Source organism: Cupressus sempervirens, chromosome 4 (assembly GCF_028749045.1).
Source record: "Cupressus sempervirens isolate cs-2001-9-10 chromosome 4, ASM2874904v1, whole genome shotgun sequence".
NCBI lineage: Eukaryota > Viridiplantae > Streptophyta > Pinopsida > Cupressales > Cupressaceae > Cupressus > Cupressus sempervirens.
This window is the reverse complement of record NC_143121.1, coordinates 648,702,040-648,715,097: the sequence shown is the minus strand read 5'-3', so window position 1 is coordinate 648,715,097 and position 13,058 is coordinate 648,702,040. Positions and strand designations below refer to the sequence as shown.

General features: G+C 34.2%; 1 protein-coding gene across 4 annotated transcripts in view; it reads right to left on the bottom strand.

Moving 5' to 3' along the window:
* The window catches only part of ALN (allantoinase), a 264,097-nt gene that overhangs the window by 35,720 nt on the left and 215,319 nt on the right, over window positions 1-13,058 (bottom strand). For all 4 annotated transcript variants that reach the window (XM_089826352.1, XM_089826354.1, XM_089826353.1 and 1 more), the window contains one exon: window positions 5,846-5,972. In XM_089826352.1, coding sequence (XP_089682478.1) covers window positions 5,846-5,972 — 127 coding nt within the window. The remainder of the gene's footprint in view (window positions 1-5,845; window positions 5,973-13,058) is intronic.

Genomic DNA, 13,058 nt, shown 5'->3' with positions numbered 1-13,058 from the left:
ATTTTGTAACTGGAGCAAAGAAGGTATATGAGAAAATTTGTATCCGTGAACAAGAAATGACCAAGGAGCTTGAGGCTGCAAAAGAATAAAAAGTTTCTTGGCAACGAGTGATAGATGAATTACAGGTAATATCCAAAATTGATGTGAATATCCTAATTTCTGAGAAGATTGTGACTGATCTAAGTGATAATCAGTTAAACATGTGGAATAAAAGCATATGCTGCAAAACTAGGAGCACCACTAGAGAAGTAAATTAATATCAGAAGTTGATTGCATCATGTGAGAGTAGGTGGATGAAGGTATTAGAAGATATTGTTTCCATTGTTTCAGGAGGAGAGACAGTGACAGATCTTCAGGGTAATGATTGCCAGATTACGATAGACATGTTCACTAGTAGAATTCATTCAGAAATTGACAATGTAGTATCTGATGCTAAGACTCTGAAGGAGGTTAGCATGGTTTCAGTCAACTTGGGAGATTGCCACATCTCAACCTATCAGCATGAATTGGATGAAATTCAGAATATGGCGCTGTAAAGTTGCAGATGGACAACGTTTTCATTCCCAGTTATGAGCCTATGGCTGCAATTTTCAGTGCCTATAGGGCCTTCAAGGGAAAATGAGCTCATTCTTAGTGATCTTACAACATGTTTTAAATGTCTTTGTTTCTTCAGTGGCCTTGTACATTGTTTCATTTTTTCATAATTTTGGCTTGTATTAAATTTTAATCATTATCCTTTTATTGGTTTATTTTAGGGAGGTTAATTAACCCACTTCTTTTGTGTAAAATCTTAAGGTTAATTAACCTCACCCAAAATATGTAAATAGAATTTAGTTATTAACCTCAAGTGAGGTAGTTACTAAAACCTCAAATCTTTATAAGCAAGTGATGACGTTGTTAAAAGGACTTTTTGGACATTTTATGAATTTTGGAGCAGCCATATTGTTGAAGTAGTATAGCTTCCCGGGGTAGAAGATCAATCTTGCAACTATAGATTCAACACCCCCTCTTAGGAAGGGAAATCTTCAGTGTGTCTTCTCAAGACAAGTGCAGATGGATGCAATCAAAGATACTATCAACACAAAACTTTATCATAGATTTAACAAAATTGTTATCTCAATATAACAATAATTATCAGAGCAAATCCTATAGAGTGAAACAAAAAAATAATGCCATGAAGTCACACTCATGACTTTCACCATGCCTATTGGAAGTGGATGAATCAAAAGATTTCACCTCAAAGTTCTCTCTCTGAGAAGAACTCATTAACAAGGGCTTACACCTCGAACTTCTCTCTTAGAGAAAAATTCATTAACAAGGGATTGCACCTTTGATGCAGGAGCATCCAGTGGTGTAAGGGAAATCCTGTATCACCCAAAAATATGCTTAGTGTTAGTTTCTATTTAATGTGTTTTTATTTCTAGATACCTATTTGAGTCAAATAGAGATTCCAACTCTCATAGTTCCAATATTGATTTTTGGGGTTACTGTTTTTTTAGCACCTTGGGATATGTGCCAATGCAGAAAATAGATTATTTTGTAATTAAGCCGTAATTATGATGAGTTAGAGGGTGTAAGTTGGAGGGATGATTATACTTGTAATTTAAAGCACTCCAAACAAAGAATCAAGTCAAAAGGCTTTATGGTTTGAAAGCTATTGCAGTTTTAAGTTTCCTAGAGACCCCCTTAGCTCGCTTCAAAGTCAGATTTGAGGCACTAAACGGCCTCGTACAGGCCCCAAAAATGGGGGATGAGTGAAGTTGTCCATAAGCTATAGAGTGCTTGGAAAGCTTTTCGAAAATGTAAACGGTTGGTCAGTCAAAGTCTCGGATCAAAAGTTATGCCTCCCGGAAGTTGGACTACCATTTGTGGATTCTTCTAATTTTGCACTGACTTCTGACGAGTTTTCTAGAACCTTCTGTTTTGGTGGTGGATGCCAAATGGCATATTCTAAAATGTATTCCTAATCCTAAATCTAATTCAAGTTTCTTAAGGTCATTTCTGGCATTGTAAATGTAGTTTTGGTGGAGTTTCGAAGAAGGTACTGTGAAAAGGGTTTTTCTCCAGAATCTGATGACATTGTAAGCCCATAGGGCATGTCGTGGAGTTTATTTCTGTTGTACTGAATATAATAGCATATCACTTCTGATAATAATATTCCCCTTTTCTTGTGTTCATTTTGTCTTAGGTTATGCCCTCATCAACCTTGAACTTCGCTTACAGAGAAGAACTCATTAACAAGGGATTGCACCTCAAACTTCTCTCTCAGAGACAAACTCATTAAACAATGAGTGAGATTACTAAGACTAAGTTTCTTTCTCAGCAAGGGACTCATTTCTACTATACCAAGCTTATTTCTAAAGTAGCAAAACTTCACTCTCGGAAGTGGTTTGGTAAGAATGTTTGCAGTCCGCTCCTTTGGAGAACTGCATTTAAGCTCTATATCTTGCCTTTGACCTAGTTCCTTTTAATTTAATTTTCACATGCTTTGTTCTATCATGAAATTCTAGATTTATTGAAAGCTTCACACAACTTGGATTGTCACACATGATTATGGTAGGTTCCAATGGTTATTTAAATAGGTGTGCAATTAATTTATGAAGCCACATGGCTTCTTTCATAGCCATACATGCCGCAACATATTCCACTTCAGTTGTACTCTGACCCACAAAAGATTGTTTCCTACTGAACCAAGAAACCATGCTGATCCTAGGCTGAAACAACATCGTGAAGTACTCTTTCTATCAGATACACACCCTGTACAATCTGAATCAGAGAATCCCTCTAAGTTCAACTCAACATTTGATGATTATTTTAATACATATCTCAATATGTGTTTGGCTGCAATAGGATGAAGTTGTCTTCGTTCACACATAAACTGACTCAATGTATTCACAGCATAACATTTATCAGGTCTTGTGTTAACCAAGTACATCAAGGAACCGATAAGCTATCTATAGATGGTAGGATTAACTTAATCTGACCCGGTTGCATTTTCATGTAATTTTTTCAGATTGGCTTCCATAGGAGTGACTGTGGATTTACACTCAAGCATTCCAAATCTCTTCAATATATCTATGAAATATTTTCATTGGCTTAAGATTGGCTTTAATATATCTACTCCATATTTTTTGTGGTCTCAGCGAGTCCATGAAAACTCACTACAAACTCACTACAAACTTGGTTGAGTTCAAGACAAGAGACCACCAACCTTTAGAAGGTTGCCTCGCCCTAGGATTCATTGATTCCTTGGAAGACTTTCCATGTCTTGTAACCATCGAAATAAATATTATAACATAGAAAATGAAGATTCCTAGAATTTCAAGAGGAGTAATCTTGCCAGATGGAATATGAAAAAATAGATTAGAAACCCATTCCAAAGAAACTAGTTTCATCTTATTTTCAAGACAAAGATTGTCATGTTCCCTTTCCATGAGTAATTCATAAAGAGAACCTTAGCCTATTATTTAATTTCTCATAGGTTAATGTGGTGTTGTGATAAAAATAATTCAATAATTTAACTAGGTTGTCCAAAAGTTAACTATAATTTATTTAGTAAAAAGGAAAACTTATGTTTTATTAAAGAAAAATGGAAAAAAAATGTCACAAATATTATACAACTAGAAGTTATAGACAAAATTAAGTCCCAAAGATACTTAAAGTAGTTTATAACTTCAAAAGATACCTTGTTCTTACCTCATACTCAATATCTTTTGATCTAGCATATTCTGCATTTTTCACACTCAGATCTTTCTCATTGCAGGATATATCGACATCAAATATCCAGATAAACTTGCCAACATGAAGATTCTCACTGTTGCATTACTATCACTATGGCCTTATGGGCTGCATATCAGCCTCTAGTAGTCACCCACTGGTATGGTCATGTTGACAACTAAACACAGGTATTTTCATGGCTTCACCGAAATGCTACTGCTGCCAGAATGATTACAATGAACTCACATTCCATCCCCCGTGAGAGAGTTAAGGCTGTTCTTGCTCGTATACCATATTGAAAATATGGCAGAGATAAGAAGCCACAATTATTTTAAACTGGATATATGTGCTTCTTCTAAAGTTTTCAATCAAATACACTACAAATTTATAGTATATCTTATTATCTAGGAAACAGCTGTAACCAACTTTCCTAAATACTGACTTGTTTTAAAAACTCAATGCAAACACATTTGTATAAGTAATATACTAACCTATTTAACAAACCTAACAAATAAATATTTTATGCATCCCATGATATTTGTAATGTCCCCTATTTAGTTCGACATGGCATTGATCATGGATTTGCCTATTCCAGACTCTCATAGGCAAATGGTGTGGAAAGAGAGTCAATTCTGCGGATCAGATAGTCATATCTTGCTCTTGAAGAAGTGTTAAGAGGTTATATTTTATCATTATGTGATATTGGGGCCCACATGTTATAATTTTAATTTGAGTTGCACTTTTTATTTTATAAAATTACTTTACTATAAAAAAGTGCATTATAATGAGAAATTATAAAGGATGTTTCTAGAAGTTCTAGCAACTTCTTAGAAAAGTGAATAAATAGAGGGCTGGGCCTCTCATTTGGACATGCTTGGATTGGAGAACTCTTCTACTTCTTCATTGTGAAGACATTTGTGGACTTTGGATCTGCAAATTATTCGATCTTTGGGAACGAATCACTCCCTTGGATTGGCGACTTTGAGGGTGTGAAATATCACCTGAATTGTTGCATAATTGGAGTTGGTATTCAGCCATCTCATTGGAGCTTATTGAGAATTCGTTGTTAGGGTTTGTTTTTGGTTGGAATAAGGATTTCAGATTTGCCCTATCATTGGAGAAGCATTTGACAAGAGTTTGAAGACAGAATAAGTGCATTTTCAGAATTGGCAAAGCAGGGTTCGGAACCACATAATTGCTCATATCTCCTCAACCCCTTGGAGTTATTTTTTATGGTTTTACAGGGTTACTACCTAACCCTAGGCGCCCATTTTCCTTGCATTTGGGGGTCCCAAAACCCTAATATTATTTTATTTCAGCAGCCGTACAGGTACGGCCTGGTACGGCCCTGCTAGTTTGGGCAGCAGCAGCAAATTAAGGACAGTTTGGGGGTGCGGTTGGAGGTCTTCATCAACGATCTGCAGCAAAACGTGGTGTTCTTCCATAGTTCTTCAAACCAGGTTCTTGCATTCTGAAATATATGTCAATTTTTGGGTAAATTTGCTGTCATACAGTCATTGTAATAATCAGTCCAGAATTGGTAATAAAATAATTTCAGAATTTATTGCATTGTAATTGAAATATAGTTCAATGGCTTTATATATATTGTAATTCTGTGATTATATTCTGAAAGTATCAAATCTGAAATTACCATATTCTGAATATTGTTACTGTTACACGCCAAGTGTTTGACAAAATTCCTAAGTTCAGTTTGAGGGTTTTTGTGGCCTTTATAGAGAGGGTCATTACAATATTCTAACAAACCACACTAACAAAATATTATTATTCTAAAATAATATTTTGTTGTTTGTCAACAACTAATCTAGACACCTATGTGAACACTAATTCCCAAAATATACAACTAAGTAATACCAAGAAATCACTATTTCCTACAGTTAATGCGATCTAAAATTATTTGACTATATGTTCTCTTACAAGAAGTAACAGTTTTTCTATTAAGTTTTAATCTTTAATGGCACATCTGAATTGGCTTGAAATTGCTATTCGGATACTCTTAAAAGAAAAGAAAAGAGAGAGACAAATCAATTTGTAACTTTCAGTAACATTGATTTAATTCTTTATATAATCAAGATTTCAAAGATATTGATAACCTTTCTAATTGTTTTACCTTAATTAAGTCTAGAGAAACGCTTGAATCTGACAAATGCACGATATGAATGTGAGCTCTGTCTTTAGAACCATCAAAATGAGTGTCTTTTGATACTGCTATTAATATCTTTATTGCTTCCTCCTCCCTATGCAAGAGAACAATTCATAGGGTGAAAATATGGTTAGATGAAAAATGTCTCATTAATTAGAACAAATACATATATATACAATCATAAAAGGTAAACTATGAAAAATATATAGATTTCTTTCTTTTCTGACATGGATGTCATTAATACGTTATCATAGCTACAATGGAGGACTAACCATAGGACACATGGAATCTTGAAGTTTAAAACATAGTTTGCATCTCATTTGGTGAACCATAAATATTAAAAGTTATACCATTCGGTTATTCAATTGTGTATATTCAATTGATATTATAATTTATCATTAGACCATTGACTTTATCGAACACGTTGCTTGCTCCATCGTTCACTTTTCTACATTCTTTTTATGCAATAAATCAGACATTAATGGAATATGAACAATCTACATCCTTTTCACCTAGATGATAATTGTGCAAATATTTAGACAAATTAAAACAAACTCCCTTAAAACAAGAGTTTTCACGTTGAAAGAAATCTCATGTTTAACAAGATCACAAAAATCTCCGAAGAAAATGAAAATACAAGATCAATCCAAATCCATAACTCAATATTGATAACTAGATCATGGTTAGTTCATTTTGTCCTATTTCTCTTATTTGTTATAGCATGTTTCTAGCATTTTATAATTGAATTTTTAGAACTTGATTTGACAGTTCAGTCATACTTTGATTTTGAATTTTTTATGCCGATGATGTTGTATCTGTTAAAATAATTTGAACTTGGTGGCTAATGGTTTGAAACTCTACAAGGGTTGGTGTGATTGTGTACTTTCAAGGCAATTAATTACCAAGGGGAGGTGATATTAGTTGAAGCTAGTGGAATGGACACGAACAATAAACAGGACCTTAACTCTAATAAGATATCATACATGAAAGTTTTAAATTTGAAGAGTAGCAAGGAAGCATTGTCATGAACCCTTACCGATTGTTACTTCAATTCTAAATGATTGGCATTTTGTCAAAAACATATCATGCAAGCTCTGATACCACTGCAAGAACCCTTACTGGTTGTAACTTGAGAAACACCAAATTGCTTTACATTTTTTGATGTTTGACATTTTGTCAAACACTTTGCATGAAACCTTTATCTCGTTATCTTTTATTTCCAGATTGTATTTTCTTTCTTGAAATGATTTTAAATGAAGTTTAAATGCTTGCAAATGATTATTAAGAAATCCAGGTAAAGAATTGGAACACAAATGCAATCCTTTTAAACCATTTGAATGCATAAACATGATTTGTATATGTTAAATGTTCATCTACAGTCAATAGACATTTTTACAAAAAATTGGCATGCAATCTAAGTTATTAAATGGAGAACCTAGCAAATGTAGATCCTTGTTAATGGCAGATGAAGATGAATTTTAACCTCTGTCCACATATGCAGATTATGAATGCCCAAGCGCTGCCATAGGAATACTGTTTGCAGCCTTGTATCATGAGATGTTGCTTTAATATAGAGATCGCAGCTTGAAAAAACTCAATGCTGCCAGCATAAACTTGCATGTCACCCTTCTAAAATGCCATTAAAGATATCAAACACTGATTGGAATGGCAGAACTATAACCCACTGTGATAGCCGTCCCTTCTCTCACCGATTGACAGCAATAATAAATAATTCTTAGCACAAAATATATCTCCAAACCATGGATTAATTTGCACCAAGTGATAATTATTTCTCAGCATAAAAAGGTCTTTTAAACCCCAGATCAAGTTGCAGACCAGAAATCAGATTACTAGATACAATTCATTGGCAATGGTGAACCAATTCAAAGTGCTGAAAAGATTGGAAGAAATCCATCATTTCTTCAACCACAACTCCTCAAACCCATGTAAGTCTTCAATCTCATTTCAATTCCTCTCCAAAATGCAGTCAGATAATTAATTGAATGGTATACAACTACACGATTTGATCCTCAGATAAATCTCAGATCAATACTCAACAGATAGAGCACAATTCACTTGGTGTTTCACAAATTCAAACAGTTGAAATGGTGAAGAATTCACAATTCAACAATGTTGAAACCCTTGTTTCAATCTCTTCTCCAAACACAAAGAAAAGCCATCAAATAATATAAGCAATAGAATAATGAATTCATCTTAAGAGCCTTGATTTCATACCAATAGAGACCCTCAAATCCAAGTATCAACTCATGAGCATCATGATGATTAACAAACATACCCATGCTCCTGGGACCTGCTAAATTTGGGACACTACAATAATTGAAGGCAGAAAGATTTGAGATCAAATTTGAAGAGGATTGGAAAGAAAAGTGATATCAATGGTGAACATCTGTTGAATGCCAAGTAAGTTGCCTTCTTTTCTTAGTACTCTACACAAGGATTCTAATATTAAAGTAATTGAAGATGTTGAAAGGGAAGATGATGGATTAAAAATGTTGGCATTTTTTTGGCATTCATGGACAAAGGCACCTTACCATCAAGAAAATTCTTCAATGAATGGCTCTTGAATGTTTAGGGTAAAAAAGTTGATGTGTTTGTCAATCTATCAAATAGTATAGAAGGGTTGGTTTGCAGTCATTTTTAGGAGCCATATGCAAAAAGAAAACTGTGCATAATGGGTATGGGAACATATGTAAATTGATATTTGAAGTTGTAGTGTGTTATCACGAGGCCTCGCATGAAGAATTTTTTGTTTGCACTATTCCAGGAGACATGGTGGTTTCTTCAACCCCATTGCAAACATATGAGCACATAAAAGTTGATTCTGCTTCCAAATTGTTAGACCATGTGTAATGTCCCCTCTTTAGTTCGACATGGCATTGATCATGGATTTGCCTATTCCAGACTCTCGTAGGCAAATGGTGTGGAAAGAGAGTCAATTCTGCGGATCAGATAGTCATATCTTGCTCTTGAAGAAGTGTTAAGAGGTTATATTTTATCATTATGTGATATTGGGGCCCACATGTTATAATTTTAATTTGAGTTGCACTTTTTATTTTATAAAATTACTTTATTATAAAAAGTGCATTATAATGAGGATTTATAAAGGATGTTTCTAGAAGTTCTAGCAACTTCTTAGAAAAGTGAATAAATAGAGGGTTGGGCCTCTCATTTGGACATGCTTGGATTGGAGAACTCTTCTACTTCTTCATTGTGAAGACATTTGTGGACTTTGGATCTGCAAATTATTCGATCTTTGGGAACGAATCACTCCCTTGGATTGGCGACTTTGAGGGTGTGAAATATCCCTGAATTGTTGCATAATTGGAGTTGATATTCAGCCATCTCATTGGAGCTTATTGAGAATTCGTTGTTAGGGTTTGTTTTTGGTTGGAATAAGGATTTCAGATTTGCCCTATCATTGGAGAAGCATTTGACAAGAGTTTGAAGACAGAATAAGTGCATTTTCAGAATTGGCAAAGCAGGGTTCGGAACCACATAATTGCTCATATCTCCTCAACCCCTTGGAGTTATTTTTTATGGTTTTACAGGGTTACTACCTAACCCTAGGCGCCCATTTTCCTTGCATTTGGGGGTCCCAAAACCCTAATATTATTTTATTTCAGCAGCCGTACAGGTACGGCCTGGTACGGCCCTGCTAGTTTGGGCAGCAGCAGCAAATTAAGGACAGTTTGGGGGTGCGGTTGGAGGTCTTCATCAACGATCTACAGCAAAACGTGGTGTTCTTCCATAGTTCTTCAAACCAGGTTCTTGCATTCTGAAATATATGTCAATTTTTGGGTAAATTTGCTGTCATACAGTCATTGTAATAATCAATCCAGAATTGGTAATAAAAAATTTCAGAATTTATTGCATTGTAATTGAAATATAGTTCAATGGCTCTATATATATTGTAATTCTGTGATTATATTCTGAAAGTATCAAATCTGAAATTACCATATTCTGAATATTGTTACTGTTACACGCCAAGTGTTTGACAAAATTCCTAAGTTCAGTTTGAGGGTTTCTGTGGCCTTTATAGAGAGGGTCATTACACCATGTGTCTACTCTTGAATCAAAGAACCAATCTCTCAAAAACACATTAACGGCACTCTCAGAAAAACTTACCATGTTATATGTTGAAGTTAATTCATGCAAAACGGATTGCACTAAAATGAAGCAAATAAAACTTGACTTGTACCACAACCAAGTTACTGAAACATCAGCCATTGTTTCCTGTGCTATCAGTGAGTTTACTAGTTGCAAACAACTATTAGATTCACATGTTAAGAAGGTCTTTGAGATTAAGCAGAGGACAAGGGTGAAATGTGAAGCAATTGAAATAGGTCTCAACTATTTCACACTTCAAGGGTGATTGATTAACATTGTACCTCAAAGGGAAAGTTAAGGAGATTGATCCTTTCAATCCCAACTTTAAGGTAACTAGATCTAGGAAGATTAGTGCCAATTAAGTGATAAAGGGGCACTAATGTAAACAAAGATCTAATGGTTATAGGGTTGGAGAATGAATGCAAAAGTCCTTAAAACCCTAATGTAGCAAGGGCTATGAAGAGAAACTAAGTGGATGTGCAAAGTAAGAGTTAAAGGTAAGGAAATAGAAATGTATATTGAAATAAAGAGGGAAAGGAGACTCACCTTGTGAAATAAAAACTTATAAACGGGCTATTAAATGACCTTTGAAAGGGCTAATTCCCATTGCTCTGCAGTAAACTATAGGACGAACAAAACCCAAAAATCGTTCGGTGATTTGACATGGTTAAACTCCTCAAACAAGGTCGATTTTAGGCAAGTGACCTTTGTGGGCCCTGAATTCAGTGCTGACCTACTTCAGCCCTATAAAATTGTATGAAATGCTAATCTGACTTTGCAGTTCCAAAGAAAACTGAAAATGGTATCCGACTCCACAACTTGTTCGTCGATCCAAGATCCATGACCTGCAATAAAAAGGGTTTTTGTTGTTGATGCCTTGGTCAACTCCAAGTTTAGGAACTAACCTTGAATTGAAATAATTGAATTGCAAAAATGTAAAGTAAATATATGAACTCACCTTACAATAGTAGGATCTATTGAATTGGATGTAATGTGCTTACTTCACCATTTGATTTGGATCAAGAAGATGAAGATGAATGGATGTAGAAAATGTACAATGGACCTTGAATGGATTAAAGGAGATCTTGAAGATAAACTCCCTCAATTGTTTGAATGTTTGAATCCTTGATCTTGAACAGAGAAATTGCTTGAAGGATGCTTGATGACTTGAATGCTTGAAAACTTGAAAGCTTGAGTGCTAGTGTGGGATGGATGCATGAATTATCTTTCTCTATATGAAAATGAAAGAAGAAAACTCCCTTTTATAAAGATCACAAAGTGGTGCAATAAAATGATTGGTCATAATAAGATTTCTTGGGAGGATAAAATAAAGGATTATTAATTTGAATTAATAAAGGTCCCAATTTATAGGGGAAATAAAACATTATCTAACATAAGACCAAATTAAAATATTAATTTAAATTAATTAATAAAGGAGGGCACAATATTTAAGAGAAATAAAAGTCCAATCCATTTATATTGATTTTAAATTAATTAAAGGTCCAATGAGTTGAAATGAATAATTTAAATGGAGGAGAAAAGAAGATAAATGCAAATAAATGACAGAATCACATTAAATGGGTGCTAAACCATCACTAAAAGGAGGTTCTTCCAATTTAAGATGGTACAAGCAAATAAAAAAGAAATGCAATGTGAATTGTACAAAAAACAAGCCTCACTAAAAAAAAATAGATTCCCAGCTGAAATCATAGGCATCAGTTTGCATTAGAAGTTGGCTAGCTCCTCCTCGTCTAGCTTGGGTGGAGGATCTTATCCACTTTAAATTCATGGATGAGAGGGCTAAAAGAGAAAGTGAGCTTAACTTGAAGGTCTTTTTCTTACTGCCTATTACCACCAACCCTCTAGATGTCGCATATGCATTTCTTTGTGACTAGTTGGAGCTTTCTAATATTTCTCTTGACAAAGCATGTGTCGGGTAGGATTTCACCTTGTTCTTATGATTTCAAAATTCTTTAGATAGACTCTGTGTTCTTAGGACTAGTAGGAAACTTTTCCCTCTACCTTCAAAGATTTATTGAGACAAGTATCTCACAAAATCACAAGTAATTGAGTTGCGCTTTTGTTGCAGCAACAAGTTACTATGGCAAGTGGGTTGTGATACATAACCTTAGAGCAGTGATTCGGGATAGCTTCTTCCCTAGTTGGGTGGGTAAGCCAGTGGCTAGGACTGCCAAAATATGCCCATTGAGGCATCTCAACAGGAATGAACATAGGGTTGGTTCCTTACACATCAATAGTTGTAACAGTAATGGTAAGTTTCAGTCTTTGTTAGATTTTCTTCAGGAGTTTTGTAGACCATTTTGGCACCGAGAACCTTTAGAGTCCTGCTCTTGATGTCATGGGCTTTCACTAGTTCTTTGGCTAGAGGGATGACACTAGGAGTTTAGGGGGTGTTGGGGGTTCGGGAGGGGTTTCCTACCTCGTCAATCAACATTTAGTTCCAAAAGGTGACTTTGGTGGTTAACTCAGACAGTTTCACTAGATATGTGTAGGTTTGTGTTCACCAAGAGCCTTCGTGCCTTAAAGACCTTTTCATTACAATGTTCTACTTTCTACTGTCGTATCATGTCCCCGATATTGATGTCCTCTTATTAAAAGGAAGAATCAAAAAGTAGATGACAATATTAGACATAAATAGATATATACTATATAGTAATAAACAAGCATAATAATTCAAATTTCAATAAATACATTAATAATAAATCCATCATAGATACAAAATAATATAACAAATATAATAATATCAAATGTTGATCAATTATTAGTATATAGTTAGTATCATAACAAAATCATATTAAAATATAATAAAATAAATAAATAATTTAGTAAAATAATTTATTTAATAAATAATAATAGAGAAAAAAATGATCGATAAATAACATTACTAAATAGAAAGAATTAAATGAATAATATTATTTAGAAAAATATAATTATAATATAGTTAAATCAATGATCTTAAAAATATGAAAATAAAATAAAGTTAGTTAATTAACCAATAATCATTAGTAATTAATACTAATAAAATTAATTG